We start from the raw sequence: 14,301 nt of genomic DNA, 5'->3' as shown, positions 1-14,301 counted from the left end.
GCATGCTACATTTATTTTAATTTGAGTCTTTCTTTTAAGAGGATAAAGAATATATGCCTGTGGTCATTTCTTTACATTCATATGTTCTATGTGGCAAAATCCATCCATTTTTATCCATTTCAGGTGGCGGCCATTTTGCCACTTGCCATTGACTTAAGATGGCACCACATTAGCTCTTTGTTGCTGGCAAAATGGCCGCCCCCAAAATGGATGAAAACAGGTTATATTAATCTCAATGCCATTTTTGGACCAACAGAACAAACTCGCTCCAGAAATAAAACCTTTCCAACGACTATATACACCCTTCACAGTAACAATACAATTCACTCCAATCACAACATAATTGCGATTAGAATCCGATATGAAGATGAATCTTATCGTAACTGGAGTGAATCATGCGGTAGCATAATTGTACTGTCAGCAGACAAACTGCTCATAAAAGCACTTCTAATGATACTGCCAAGGTTGTTAAAATCTTAATGTAAGCCACTCAACACAGTGTAATGTACATTATGTGGATCTTACACACACATATACTTCACACAATAAATGGTTGGTCCTCTCCTCAGGCTGTACAATGTCTTTGGACACATGGGAGGGAGGCCAGGGTACAAAGTTGATATCAAGCCCTTGTGTGATGTAACACTGGCATCACACTGGGCTATTTTCAGGCTCCTGCTGCAGTCCACATAAGGAGTAGGAGGACAGGGCACGCTCGTTCTTCATTAGTACTCGTTGTGGAAAATAAGATTTCCTTCCATGTCACTCGTGAGGATACGGAAAGAACTGCTGACATCTTTGGACAAGGAGAAGCAAACAAATGGATGGAGACTCTTGAAGTATTTATTAAACGGCGCTTATTACACTCATTGTCGATGAGGTGCATGTACGAGTCACTTTTGTTTTTAATTCTTATTGCCGCACGTTCTCATGGGAGGGAAAATGAAATCACAAAAGCACCTGGCATTTTATGGAGTTTGCTCATGCATTTCTTGATGGAAGTGGATTAGCACAGATGTGGGAAAGGTCGGTGAGAATTTCACGATCGTTGACCCTCGAAAATAAATAAAATTCATATGATCTATAATTGACTTTATAATTCATTTACAATAAAACAAATGAAAAAAAAGGAATAAAAATCTGCATACGTTCCAAAAATGTATCATATGTGGACCAGGGGTGTAACAAAAAATAAATACGTATGATCGAATAAAGGATTTTCTTTGAGAATCTGTTTTAAAGTGACTACAGTTTTTTTTTTTTTTTTTTTTTTTTACAGTGGCACAACACTAGAATACATAAAAAATCGACATAAGTTTATCAAAGTACACATTCAATGAATTTGTGCAAAGTTAGTGACACGCACTGAAATGGACTTAAGCTAATAATCAAAGCAATCTTAGGTTTTTAAGCTTTGGAAAAAAAAAATCCTCAAAATGGCCAAACTCGTCCCTTCAAATGAAAGCGGTGACTTTAAAATAATCCACAGAGACTAGGAGAAAAAAAATCCCTGAGGGCTAACATCCTACTGATGAATGTGAAAAGGACGTATCGTCATGTTCAACATTGTTTTAAACAAAAGGCTTGTTTTCAATGTCACAATCAATGATTGTATGGAGGAAGAAATAAATCAAATGATGCCCTTCAAACCAGAACAATGGTTTTTTTGCCTGTGCAGGGAGATCGGGATGGATGGACGAGGAGAATAATAGCAGGTTAATGGAAATGGAATGGAAGGGTGGACGGAATGCGGCGAGGATGGAGCAGGGCAAGGGTGGCACTCTCAGGAGAGGTCTTTGAGTCGGCCGCCTTGTTCGATGACGGCACGGGCAAACTGGCGGAAGACGCGGTCCATGTAGGTGCTCCGCCTTGGCCACAGGCCCTCCAGGAAGCCAATATGGCCGCCGTGGCAGGTAATGAGCATGGCCAGGTTGGGGTTTTGCTTCACTGCCTCCACAGGGATGGCTGACAATCACCACAACAACAAAATCATTCTCATTTCTATGCCTTTTGGTGCCACAGTTAAATGAGACAACATGATATAAAGCCTCTTACCGTGCGACGGGGAAAAGACGTCGTCGGCAGCGTTGAGGCACAGCATGGGCACCTGCACCGACTTCAGCTTGTGGACGGGACTGGCGTCGTGATAGTAGTCGTCGTTGGTGGCGTAGCCGAACATGATGGACGTGAACCTCTCGTCGAACTCTCGGATGGTCTTGGCCTGAGACGGAAATGGGGTCAGTGAGCCTCTTATACAAGCGTAATCTAGAATTTCACCCACTTTGCCCTCTCTGGACAACAACGTGAAAAAGTCCGAAACAAACATTTTTTACCGGCAAAGTGCTAAAATGGAGTGCTAAAAATCTCCTACCTTCATAACGTGGTCAATGTCGTAACACTTTTCAAGCACTGGTCTGTGTCTGGGGGGCAGATATGCAGAATGTATAAAATTTGCATACAATTCATTAGTTTTAAATGAATAAAATGCACATTATACGTCATGCAGGAGATGAAAAGATGAGTATAAAAGATTCTTCAAATAAGATGATGACATAAAGCTATGCAATTATTAACATCATTAAGATCTACCTATTACAATTTTAACATGAAAAAATAAATTGCTACTTTTGTGAACCTGCAGTCACAAATTTGAAGGAACATCCAAATCAAAAAAAAAAAAAAAAGATGGGTATTTCCAATTTAATCTCCAGACTGCTAAAACCCCTCAAGCCTCCCTCATAGCATTAGCAGACAGCTAGCGGTCACGCTAATCCCACTTTGGCCCGGCCGCTGACCTGTGCACCGAGGCTTGCAGGCAGCTGGTGAGGTAGGAGTTGAAAAGGAAGCGGTCCAGCGGCTTTTCCAGTGATGCCGTGCACTCAAACACGTCCCAGCCGGCCGAGAACACCACCACCCCTCTCAGGCACGTCTCCTGGCCCTTTCGCCCCAAGTAGTTGGCCAGCATCATACTGAGGGGGGTACAAAAAAATCCACGGTGTCTATCAAGCAAGGAGGAATCCTCTCATGTCTCAGACTTAGCCAAAGCGAGCCGGACCAAATTAATAAACGTGAGTGCACTGGATTTTTGTTACGTTGAGGTATTAATGTTAATCGCGTTCTAATCCCCGTCCCCTCCGACGGGCGCTTTCACTTGTCAACATTTGTCATTGAATGAAGCAAGTGGCTTCATTACCCGCCCATGGACACTCCCGCCGCCATGATAGGTGCCGTACGGTAGCTCGTGTGGATGTGCTCAATGACCATCTCCAGGTCCTCCGTGTTGGCGGCGCAGTAAGTCCGAGGCGTCTGGAACGACAACATGGGCAATTCCATCATCTGAGTGAAACGTAACATCCTCACATTGTTTCACTCCTTTCCGTTCTTTTATCTTGACTACCAAGTGGGTTCAACGACAATGGCAGCATTCTTTTTGTATTTTGCTTTGTCAGACAGCTCAGGTTACATCACGTTGTAAAGCGTTCATTCATTCCCAATTCTCCTGACGCCGCTGACTCGCCAGGTTCTCAGGGCCCGTCATTAAAATTCAAGCAGAATATCAGGCAACTCTGTTGCTAGGCAAAATAGCAACACTCACCGAGGCACTTAAACATAATGGACAAGGAAAAGAAGACATCGGCCATGAGAAGTGAGCTACATACACGCTACGCTAACGGCTCTGTGGTGGTTTTCACTGAAATACGAGCCCTGGAATTTGTCCAAAATGGCCGACGTCCTGTTTCATTTCAAGCATGGGTTGTTGAGACAGCAAATTTTGGAGGTTAATTGTTTCCAATTGTTTTTACTTAATTGTAACGCAAAAGCCGGCCTTGAAATAGGCCCCGGTGGGGTCACAACGGGGTCATTGGAAAAGCCCGTTTCATTTAAACAAAGCACAATAGCGCTCACACTAGCATAGAAAACGAGCACGAGAGCGTATATGAATGCTAAATCATGTGCGGCGAACGTGGTACAATTACCAATTGAAACAAAGGACAAAGACCCCCAGTCGGGCCGATTGAAACGGTGCCGGGGTAACAAAATGGACTGAACTTCATGAACCCTGGCTTCATTGTGACTTGTCAAGCAGTACTCTTTGGTTCATGTAGCCAAAGAGAACAGTATTAAAAATGATAATTAGTATTAGAACAGTAAAGCCATGATTTAATTGGACATAATTCTCGTCAGTCGCGACAACTTTGTCTCTTGACAAACATTGACAACGATCTGACGAGAGATACACATGTAAACTGTGACCCAATTTTGGATTCTTACCAGCAGAGTTTCTCCCGACACACCTCTGTTGTTGAAAACCACAGCTCTGAAACACACAAAACAGACTTTAAAGGAGACGTAGGCTATTTTTCACACACGAGGCCAGAGGGAGGGATCCCCCGCTGTGGGAGTGGTCACAGCCAAATTCAATCATGGCCAAAATGGCTCCTTTTATTCACTTGACGTCACGTCACAGGGTCTTGAATCGATTTTATTGAACTGAATTCTCTAACCATCATTTGTTTCATGAGCAAAAACACAGCTTATAAATAGAAATGGTCCTCGTTTGCTCGTATGGTACACGAGCAGCATTAGCACCGTCATCTATTATGTGGCGGATCTGCGGAAAAGCAACTCAGCAGCAGGGGCGGGGCTTGTAGACAAGAGCAAAGAGGTGGTGGTGGGGAGGGGGGGTTGTTTAAAAACATACTGCAGCATGCACTCAGAATCTGCTCTGGGCTTATAGCTGCACAGCTTGTGGCAGGATAAGCTGCAAGTCATTAAATGAAACACACACACACACACATTGAGGGGAGCAAGATGCTGAGTTCACCAAGCTTCCCAAATGTGGCAAAATCAGCTGTTAACACTGCATTATTTGTGCCTGTCGCTAAAAATACCCAAAGGCTGTTTCCCACGGAGAACCTGCAAAAAAGTTTGAACAGAGAAAAATGCTGCCTTTGACTTTGCCATCTAGTAATTATGAAAAATCAATTTTGCTGGGTTCTGTGTGAAAAGTTGATAATTGGCAGCTTTTGGGTTAAGAAAATGTTGTCAGTTGTCTGTGTGAAAATGATTGGGGTCATTATTGGCTCTATGTGAAAGTCAAATGCCAACTTGATCTGCTCTTCCAACTCTGGTACGTCAAAGAGACTCAAAGAGACTTGAGACTTAAGGTTGTCTTTGTGTCACTGTGACATGTCACAGCATGCGGCAATGTCTGTTATGACTCTGCTGTGGTCGTTTAGCACCCTACCAAATGCTCGATGTGACAGGGGCTACTAAAAGATTCATTTGGGTGACTCTGGATAGAACATCATAAATGAAACAAGGTGTAGCTTGCCTACTTTTTACTTTTGCAAATGAGGCCAAGAGCACCCACCTATAGCCCAGATCCCGGCTCTGCTCGACCATGTGCAGGATGTAGGACTCTCGGCTGGTGCCGGTCAGCCCCGGGAGAAGGAGGACGGTGGGTCTGGAGGCGGGGTCGGGGTGAGCCAGGCTGTCATCGTTGTCCAACCAATCCAAGGAGATCTGTCCTCCATCCGCCGCCTTAATGAGCTCACTGCGGAGAGAGGCGGCACAGCGGTCAAAGCTCCATTGCCTTCTTGCACATCCTCCTTTGTCTGCATGACGTGCACACGCTCGGCCAACGACGAGGCGCTCTAAAGCGGCAACACCAGGTCGGAGCGTAGAATGTGGCGAGAAAAGAATTTTCTGTTTGGTCTTTAAAAGTACGGAGTTCTTGTGTAGGGCAAGTGATTTTGCTGGTGAATTAATCACGGTGGATGAGGGAGCAGAACCTTTGCTAGCTAGCTAATTCTTATACGCTCCATCAATCCCCACTCCGCTCCCTCCGTCCACCTTGGCCTGAGTACATTACACCTTTAGCAGAGGGAGCATGAAATTACAGAAGCTCCGTGAAATATGCACCTGGCCAAAGAGATGGAGCGGGGGAGGGAGGGAAGGGCGCTCATCCTCCGAGTTGTTTCACCTGCACTACCAAAGACAAAACACTTTGCTCGCGCTCTTTGTCCTCAGGTTAACCCTTAACAACTTCATTCAAGGAAGGGGGGTGGGGGTACTGCGCTATTCCGAGACATAACTCCAGCAAATGTGGCTGCATGTGGCTGCTTTTGTCCTCTGAGCTTTGCAGAGTTGTTTAAGGTCAGCACTCGGATTAGTTGCGAAACAGAAAACCCAACTCTGAGCCCAAATCTGTGATCCGTTTCTTGCGTTCGATTCAAAGCTGTATTAGGACTCACTTCCTGTAGGCCACTCCGGGCTTGGCCGTGACAAAGGGTCTGAGCAGCGTCTGGATGCGGCTCTCCCAGCACCAAAAGGTGGGGTAATAGGTCTCCGACACGATGGGACATTGCTCGCACAGGAACTGGTAGAACTTCTTGCCTCCTGAAATGAGCTGCGGCTTCTACGAAAAACATGCATTCATATGATGCATACATAAATTAAATTGTAAATAATATGCAATCTTGGTACTTGTTGATTATTTTCAGGTATTATTTAGTGTAAAAAGTTTGAGAACCACCGCTCAAACTTTTTTTGATATTACTTGCACTGTAATAATACAAATGAAAAAATACACAGGGGGGCGCACTTGAGCACTTCTAGCTTTACAGTATTGAGACACGTGAAGTGTAATGCCTTGACATTGATTGCATGAATGTGTGTGTATGTGAGTGACTGTATATGTGAGTTCGCGAACGCAATACACACGTGATGAAGAGAACATAAAGATTTTACGCATGGGATTGTCAAATGTACGTGTGCAATTAATGGCGTAAAAATGCACCGGATCGTTTTACCGGAAGCCAGCTCGTCGAGCGGCATTCCGACCACACCGAGGTGGTGCTGCAGCAGCAGCCGCAGCTGCACGCCGGTGCACATTCGCGCGTAAATCCTCCATATTAATTCCTAAGAATAATACACGCCCAGCACGGCTTTACCTTGGCCACCGAGATGAGGTAGTAGCAGGTGTACGCCGCGCTGAAACCGAGCACCAGAGAGAGCCCCACTCCTGACCCCAGCAGACCAACTTTCACTTGGTTTTCCAGATAATGAGACAGGTCCCGCGTCAAAATGTCCAAATTCAGCTGCGGCGAGAGCATTGCAAGGCGCCTCGATTCTAGAAAGGCTGGGCTGCGAGGACAGCGGCCGGTGTGGTTCGCCAGTCAGACACAGTCTGGGTGTGAGTGAGCGCGCGCGCGCTCACTGTGCTGCTTGCACTGAAGGAGACAGTCAAGGGGACCCGATGAGGGTGGAGGGAAGGGCATGCAGTGCCGGGTGCATGTGCAAAGCTCTCCGGGCGGGCGATGGCGCTATTTGGCCAGATAATGCAATGCAAGGAATGAGTGCATTAGCGGGGACTCCTCTGCAGTTTATTTTCCGGAGATTAGTCAAATGGAGCCTGTATGTACATCTTGAACTTGGTCGTCAGTCGCCAAACAAGCAGTCACACAATCACACTTATAGACAATTTAGAAACTTAAGTGAAGCAAACGTGTCTTGGCAAGAAGGGAAGCAAACAATTGTACTCAAGTTAGAGTATTAGAACAGGGACCACAAACTTGTTTTTTCTCTCTCCAAAAATTAGTGTCTCACTGGTGAGCTATTTTTAGAATAAGCCTGACGCACTAAAGGGTCCCGCTGTTCAGTACAAAAAGACAATTCAATAAATGCCAGTAAGTAGACAGCACACACACCAAGTTCGTATAATGCATGAAAGCATTATGGCTAACGACTGACATTTCCTGTCATACAGGTATCTTAAAATTATCTTTTTACTTTAATATCAGTTTCAAAACACATTAAGTTCTCTAACTTGCATAGCTATGAGGAATATTAATTGCTTAAAATGTTCATTAAAACGCATACGCTTGTGTATACGTAACGTCCTTTATGTGCTGCTAAGTGATTGAAACTGAATTAGTCATCATGCGTGTCAAATATAAACACCCTCAAGGGGGGCAAGCTTTGGAACCAACAGAGTGCCCAAGGGCTGTAGCAACGTATGTGGCAATTAGTGTGTGTTAATTAAATCAACACGCTTACTGTACGCACCAGGGTGACATGACATGCAATGCTGTATATTGTATCATGTCGTAATGTACACTATTTAAAAGTATTACAGGTTAATTCTAAATCAGGTCGGCCAATCACCATCATTTCTAAAATTTCTATTAAAATATTTATATTAATAATTATAATATTATTTATAGATCTATAAATTTAGAATACTGTGTCCAGGTACGCTCTGTGCTTGTGACGAACACGTCGCATTGTGCTTGGACGGGGGTAGCTCAGTGCGGCTGCGCGAGCACGCTTCGTCGCCGTTCACTAAACGCTCGCACCGCCTTCGTGCTTTTCCGTGCATCTCCGTCAAGCTGGTTGTTGTTGCTCGTCTGGCCACTCGGAGGGAGCGATGATGATTGACAATAATGGCGGCGGGTTTATTCTGACTTGACTCCAGCAGGGGGGGTAGGGAGAGGAGAAAAGAAGACGGAGAACCATCTCCGGGCCGACAAAGCCCACACCTTGAGGTGAATCTTATGCATCCGCACGGTGCACTTGGGACCCCCCAAAAGGAGCGAAAATAAGACTTGGCTTGAGTAAGGAGGGCTTTATCCTGCTAGCTTAGCTTTAGCTCGGTTTTAGCTTGCTAAGTTTAAGAGGTTAGCATTCTTGAGGCGACGAGGGTCAGCTAAGCAAACAATGTCGCCGCTTCGCCAGCTCTCCGCGTAATTACTCTCCCGTTTTCCAAGGGCTCGACGAATGCAGCGCTTCTTTGCCAAAGAAGAGCCCATCTTCTTCAGAAGGTAGCGGGGCTAGCTTTGCGGGGCTGTGCGGCTTCTGTTACGGACTTGCATTCAAAAACTGCCCGCCGCCTTGTTGCCAGCTCGCACAGCTAGCTCGCTAACTCTCAAAAAGATTCTTGGGGCCAATTCCCCCCGATCTTCGTTTTTTAAATGACCACCGGTAGGAACAACCGAGCCATGATGGAAGGAGTCGGAGCGAGAGTGGTTCGGGGACCCGACTGGAAGTGGGGCAAGCAGGACGGCGGAGAGGGACATGTCGGCACCGTCAGGAGTTTTGAAAGTCCCGAGGAGGTGGTGGTCGTCTGGGATAACGGCACCGCTGCGAATTACCGTTGCTCTGGAGCCTACGACGTGAGGATATTAGACAGTGCTCCCACGGGTAAGTTAGTCTTAAAACTGTGGTACACAACCACCACTTGAAGTGATGTTGGATTTAATAACAAATTCTGCGAATATTTGTTGTGTTTACTGGGCCTAGACAGATGCAGGCGGTCATCCTATAAGGAAGTTTGTCCTGGCCTTTTTACTCAACATTTCCCTTTGAGCTCCATTTAATTTGTATGAATTGGTTGCGATCATGATGAAATCTTAATTAACTGTCAAGACAGGTCCACTTCATTACTGTACTTGTCAAACATAACCCATGGCATGATACCCGTCCCAGAAGATCAAACTCCTTTGTTCACAAAAAGCTGGTCAAACTTCCTCTGGTGATGGAAAATGTATAAAAATCAAATCAGTATGCACCAAACATGAAATGAGGTAGAGTGAGATACATGACAATTCAACATTCTGAGATTCTTAGGACATTTGTCTTTTTTTTTTTTTTTTGGGAGGGCTGTGTGGAAAACTGTTTAGTGATGTTCACGTGCAGTGACTCGCAACCACTTAACGCGTCGACACTCCTTCTTGGCCTGTAGGCATCAAGCATGACGGAACAATGTGTGACACCTGCCGTCAGCAGCCCATCATTGGAATTCGCTGGAAATGTGCTGAGTGCACCAATTATGACCTCTGCACAACCTGTTACCATGGCGACAAACATCACCTGAGACACCGCTTCTACAGGATCACCACCCCGGGCAGCGAAAGGTTAGTTAAGATGGCTGCGCTTTGAAAGAAAAAAGCCACAAAGGATTGGGTTAGGATTGAAAAGTGTTTTGTGACGCCCTCCCTTTTAGTCTTTTTTAAAAAAAAAATTATATGTGTGTGTTTCTGTTGATATTTGAGAATCTTCTGAGTGCGCCCTTCCTCGCAGGGACACGCAATCTATCCGGGTGCTCCCAGCCACCAGTTGCCAGGCAACAAACTCGCCTCGCTTAAATCTTGTTGGACGTAATATTAAAGCGGCGATTCCCATCTATGGTGCAATCGTTTTGTGGAAGCGCTGACGCTGGTTGACTTCTCATTTCAAAACAATGCTTGTCATGGCAAGTAACTCCAATGAGAAATTTAGACACACACACACACACACAGTTTTAAATGGGTGCTATTTATTATTTCAATGAAATTAGCAGATGTTTTGTAATGGAAGTAAGTGACCGCATAACCATATACTAATGGGCCAATGGCGTGTCTGGTTTCTGTTACCGTGACTACCAGGGTCAGTACTTGCATGAGCAGAACCGAGACTGTGGAAAAAAAGTGAGCTGCTATGAGACAACAGAAGCTGTGAGCGTCTGTGATGTCATTTTCAGTCGACAACAAGTAGCAAAATGGCCGCCAGAACTCTCTGGTTGAGTCGCTTTACTTGCATGAAATTGTGTTGGATGCTTCTTTTATATCACGCTGACATCCCAACACAGAAGAACACATGGCCCAACAGACGGCGGCCTTTTCAATCGCATACAACTTCATTTCCCCCTCGGGACAGACGGCGTGCACAGCATAATGGCTGCGGCGGTCGCCACCCCCCCCTCCCCAAAGATCACACTTGTCTGCCAATGACATGGGGAGGTTGGGGGGTGTCGTTCCACCACATTAAAATCCTTTCAGGCCATTCTGAGGAGGGCATAGTTCATGGTGGTGGTCCGCCACTGTCCAGCTGCCATTTCTAGTTTTACCTTTTTTTTTTTTTTTTTTTTTTATGCACTATGACTACTTTGCACTTAAATTTCCCTGATTATTATTGTAAATAATTATTTGTATTAATAATTTATCATCAGTTAATAGATGTTTTGTGCCTCCTCAGTTGTGCAATAAAATCAAATATATAACTCATACTATTTTTTCCCCTCATCTTATAATAAAAAAAAAAAAATAATTTGACATGAGGCACGAATGACTTAATGGGTCTTTTGTCTTGGTGTGGGCAGAGTTCTCCTAGAGTCGAGGCGCAAATCAAAGAAAATCACCGCCAGAGGCATCTTCACCGGAGGCCGGGTAGTGCGAGGCGTGGACTGGCAGTGGGAAGATCAGGATGGAGGCAACGGAAGGCGAGGAAAGGTAATGGCCAATCAACGACATGCAGCCAAAACGACGTCAGCGCCGTCCACACAGTGAAACACGTCACCGTGCCTTTGTCAGTTCAACACTCAGGACTTTCTATTTTTGTATGTTTCCAATGTGTAAAGCTACGCAAACACATTGAAAGGAGGCCATCCATCCTTTCATGGCAAGTAACTCCAATGAGAAATTTCATCTTGCTGATTGATATGAATCCTGACTAATGCGGCGCATAAAAGTCATTATGAAGTCATTCCGTTGACAGATGAGGGCTGCGCTTGTTGTCCAGTATCCACACTGACATTGACTCGGCCGCAGTCGCCGGCATATTTAAAGAGCCCCTCTCGGCAATTTAAGACTTCATTTTGCTGCGTTATTTAATGGCACATCTCATCACTATTTTATGACGCCGCCAGCAGTTATCGTGCTCCACCCGAAAACCATTATGGCATGTCCTAATGTTTAGATGTACTTTTTGAGTAGCCTAAATTTTAACTAGACCCATTAATCAATTAACTCTGCGGAAATAAATAAGTGACTGCAATTTACGTGTTTTAATGAATATATTAATTCATTCTGGTGCTCACTTTTTTGGCCCTGTTAGGTAGTGTACTACCACGATCCATCCGTGAGGTCGGAGTTCGTCAACTTTCAATCACTAAAATTGACCATTTCTTTTCAGGAAACCAAAAAAGCGGCATGTTTTTACGACCATACAAAAATGAGGACATCCAAGAATGACCGTTCCTCTTTTTTTCTAAACAGGTGACGGAGATTCAAGACTGGAGCGCAGCCAGCCCTCATAGTGCCGCCTACGTGCTATGGGACAACGGGGCCAAGAACCTGTACCGTGTCGGTTTCGAGGGAATGGTGAGCTCACCCACGGCGTCCTCCAATCCATCAGCTGTCAGGTGGCTTTTGTGTTTGGCCGCAGGGTGGAGGCTCTTTTTTTTTTTTCTTTTCTTTTCTTTTTGTGAGAGCCACGCTGCGCTCGGCTTCCATTGAATGTACAAGCAGCTGGAGATGGAATCCATCTACATAATAAAGGCAATCTGCCTTTTCGGGAGGGGGGGTGAACATGGGGGTCAACCTTAAGGGAGGGGGGGAAGTCATTGCGGGTGCGTCTACACGCGCGTCTCTTATTAAAAGCACACTTTGGCTCATTGGTGGAATTTGGCTTTGTTTACAGTGGAACTTCTAAGGTTGAACATACTCTGTTCTAAGCGTTCCAGGGCCAAACTTGATCATAAAGGGTAGAATTACTACTACTTTTAACAAACCTTATTGAGTCCTATTTTTTTTCCTTATATAAAGTCGCTATTCACACAGTTGTAAGATAAAAAGCATCCTATTGGCTTGATCATTAGAGGAATGCATCTTCCCTTGAACTCTACCCCAGATGCACATTGTGCTGCCACGTAGTGCTTCGTCGCCTCACCTTCTCCACCACGTTGCTGATATTGTTTCTCTGCGCAAACACACTCTCGCAGGAGCCGCTTAAGTGTCCATGTTCTGTGTTTTTATTATTCATGCTCTACCGGTGCTTCAACTCCTTCCACGTGCCATTGACTTACAGAGCCTTTGCTTCTTGTCTCCGGCAGTCGGACCTGAAATGTGTTCAGGACGCCAAAGGAGGGTCCTTTTACAGAGACCACTGTCCTGTGTTGGGTAAGTAAGCCAGCTGGACTTGTTCACCCCCCCTTATTGCCGTCTTCAGACCACCTCCCACCTATTGCTGTGCTGCAGCAAATTCAAGGGCAGATGTAGTTAGCATGTATGACCACTAGATGGTAGCAACACCTTTTTGCTTGGTTTCATGAGTTTTCCAAGGATTTAATTAGGCCCCCCCCCCCATGCCATAGTGGTCTAAATTACATGACCTTAAAGTTAAATGATGCAATTAATGTGTGTAATGTTTCTGTCCATGTTGTAAATATGGTTTTATTGTTTTTAGTACCATGTAGTTTATCCTTTAACTATATTTCTCCTCAAGTATTGCATAAAATGATTATATTTAATTATAAAAAAATAATTTATATATTTTGTGTTTCCTAGGTGAGCAGAATGGCAACAGGAACCCCGGTGGTCTTCAGATCGGGGACCTGGTCAACATCGACTTGGACCTGGAGATTGTCCAGTCGCTGCAGCACGGTCACGGCGGCTGGACCGACGGCATGTTCGAGACGCTCACCACCACCGGCACGGTGTGCGGCATCGACGAAGATCACGATATTGTGGTGCAGTATCCCAGCGGGAACAGGTGAGTGCTCGGATGCCGTTTTTTTGTTTTTTTTTTCCCAGAGAGAAATCAAATGAATCAAGTGTATTTTCCTATCCACAGGTGGACGTTCAATCCCGCCGTACTAACAAAAGCCAACGTGGTGCGCAGCGGTGAAGTGGCCGCTGGAGCCGAGGGAGGCACCTCCCAATTCCTTGTGGGGGACCTGGTTCAGATTTGCTACGACATCGACCGCATCAAGCTGCTACAAAAAGGCCACGGGGAGTGGGCCGAGGCCATGCTTCCTGTAAGTCTTTTGGGAAAATACATACGGATTTTCAACATCTTAAATCTGCGGTCACCAAGTCCAGCTTGTTAGGGTTAGTCGGGTTGCATCAAGAAGGAGCTCTTGAGGATCGGAGTTGGTGAGCCCTGTCTTAAATGCTGGAGGGGGCAGGACATTTTAAATATGGACAAAATATGTGCATACTTGCAAAATAAGCGCTGTTAATTATTATTATTAAGACCAATGCTGTATTTATTTTTCCCCATTAATAATCGTGTCCTTCATCACAAAGCGGACATATTTATCCAGAATCTGCGATGTAACTTAAAAGCAATTTATCTGCTCCAAGATGCCACCTGTCTCGAGCTAATGATCCTGAGCAGTCATTGTTATTGATGACCATCTTGACAAACTCCGAAATGTCTCCTTTAATCTGAATTGAGACATTGTTTTACTCTGCTGAGGCTTGCTACGCGAATGATGAATAGCTTGCAACGTTGAGATGTGTCCCTTTCATACACTGATGT

At 45.1% G+C, this 14,301-nt stretch overlaps 2 protein-coding genes across 8 annotated transcripts in view; one reads left to right on the top strand and one right to left on the bottom strand.

Annotated features, from left to right (window-relative positions):
* Positions 1 to 821: 821 nt before the first annotated feature.
* On the bottom strand, positions 822 to 7,236 carry abhd3 (abhydrolase domain containing 3, phospholipase). Its single transcript, XM_049747838.2, has 9 exons — positions 6,957 to 7,236; positions 6,258 to 6,421; positions 5,375 to 5,557; positions 4,273 to 4,318; positions 3,194 to 3,306; positions 2,796 to 2,969; positions 2,372 to 2,420; positions 2,056 to 2,221; positions 822 to 1,965 (listed from the first exon to the last, which is right to left on the bottom strand). Exons 1-9 carry the CDS (start codon positions 7,116 to 7,118, stop codon positions 1,784 to 1,786), a joined length of 1,239 nt encoding a protein of 412 aa, XP_049603795.1. The 5' UTR covers positions 7,119 to 7,236; the 3' UTR covers positions 822 to 1,783.
* Positions 7,237 to 8,389: 1,153 nt separating this feature from the next.
* The window catches only part of mib1 (MIB E3 ubiquitin protein ligase 1), a 28,471-nt gene continuing 22,559 nt past the window's right edge, over positions 8,390 to 14,301 (top strand). For 5 of the 7 annotated variants that reach the window (XM_049747694.2, XM_049747693.2, XM_049747692.2 and 2 more), the window contains exons 1-7: positions 8,398 to 9,204; positions 9,746 to 9,917; positions 11,141 to 11,270; positions 12,036 to 12,140; positions 12,872 to 12,938; positions 13,326 to 13,530; positions 13,612 to 13,795. In XM_049747694.2, the coding sequence (XP_049603651.1) occupies positions 8,976 to 9,204; positions 9,746 to 9,917; positions 11,141 to 11,270; positions 12,036 to 12,140; positions 12,872 to 12,938; positions 13,326 to 13,530; positions 13,612 to 13,795 (1,092 nt within the window). In that variant the 5' untranslated portion in view covers positions 8,398 to 8,975. Of the gene's footprint in view, positions 9,205 to 9,745; positions 9,918 to 11,140; positions 11,271 to 12,035; positions 12,141 to 12,871; positions 12,939 to 13,325; positions 13,531 to 13,611; positions 13,796 to 14,301 lie in introns of all 7 variants that reach the window. The other 2 variants (XM_049747690.1, XM_049747691.2) reach the window with 2 other exon arrangements.

The sequence above is a fragment of the Syngnathus scovelli genome, chromosome 17, assembly GCF_024217435.2.
Source record: "Syngnathus scovelli strain Florida chromosome 17, RoL_Ssco_1.2, whole genome shotgun sequence".
Classification (NCBI taxonomy): Eukaryota; Metazoa; Chordata; class Actinopteri; order Syngnathiformes; family Syngnathidae; genus Syngnathus; species Syngnathus scovelli.
This window is presented reverse-complemented; position numbering and strand designations above follow the sequence as displayed.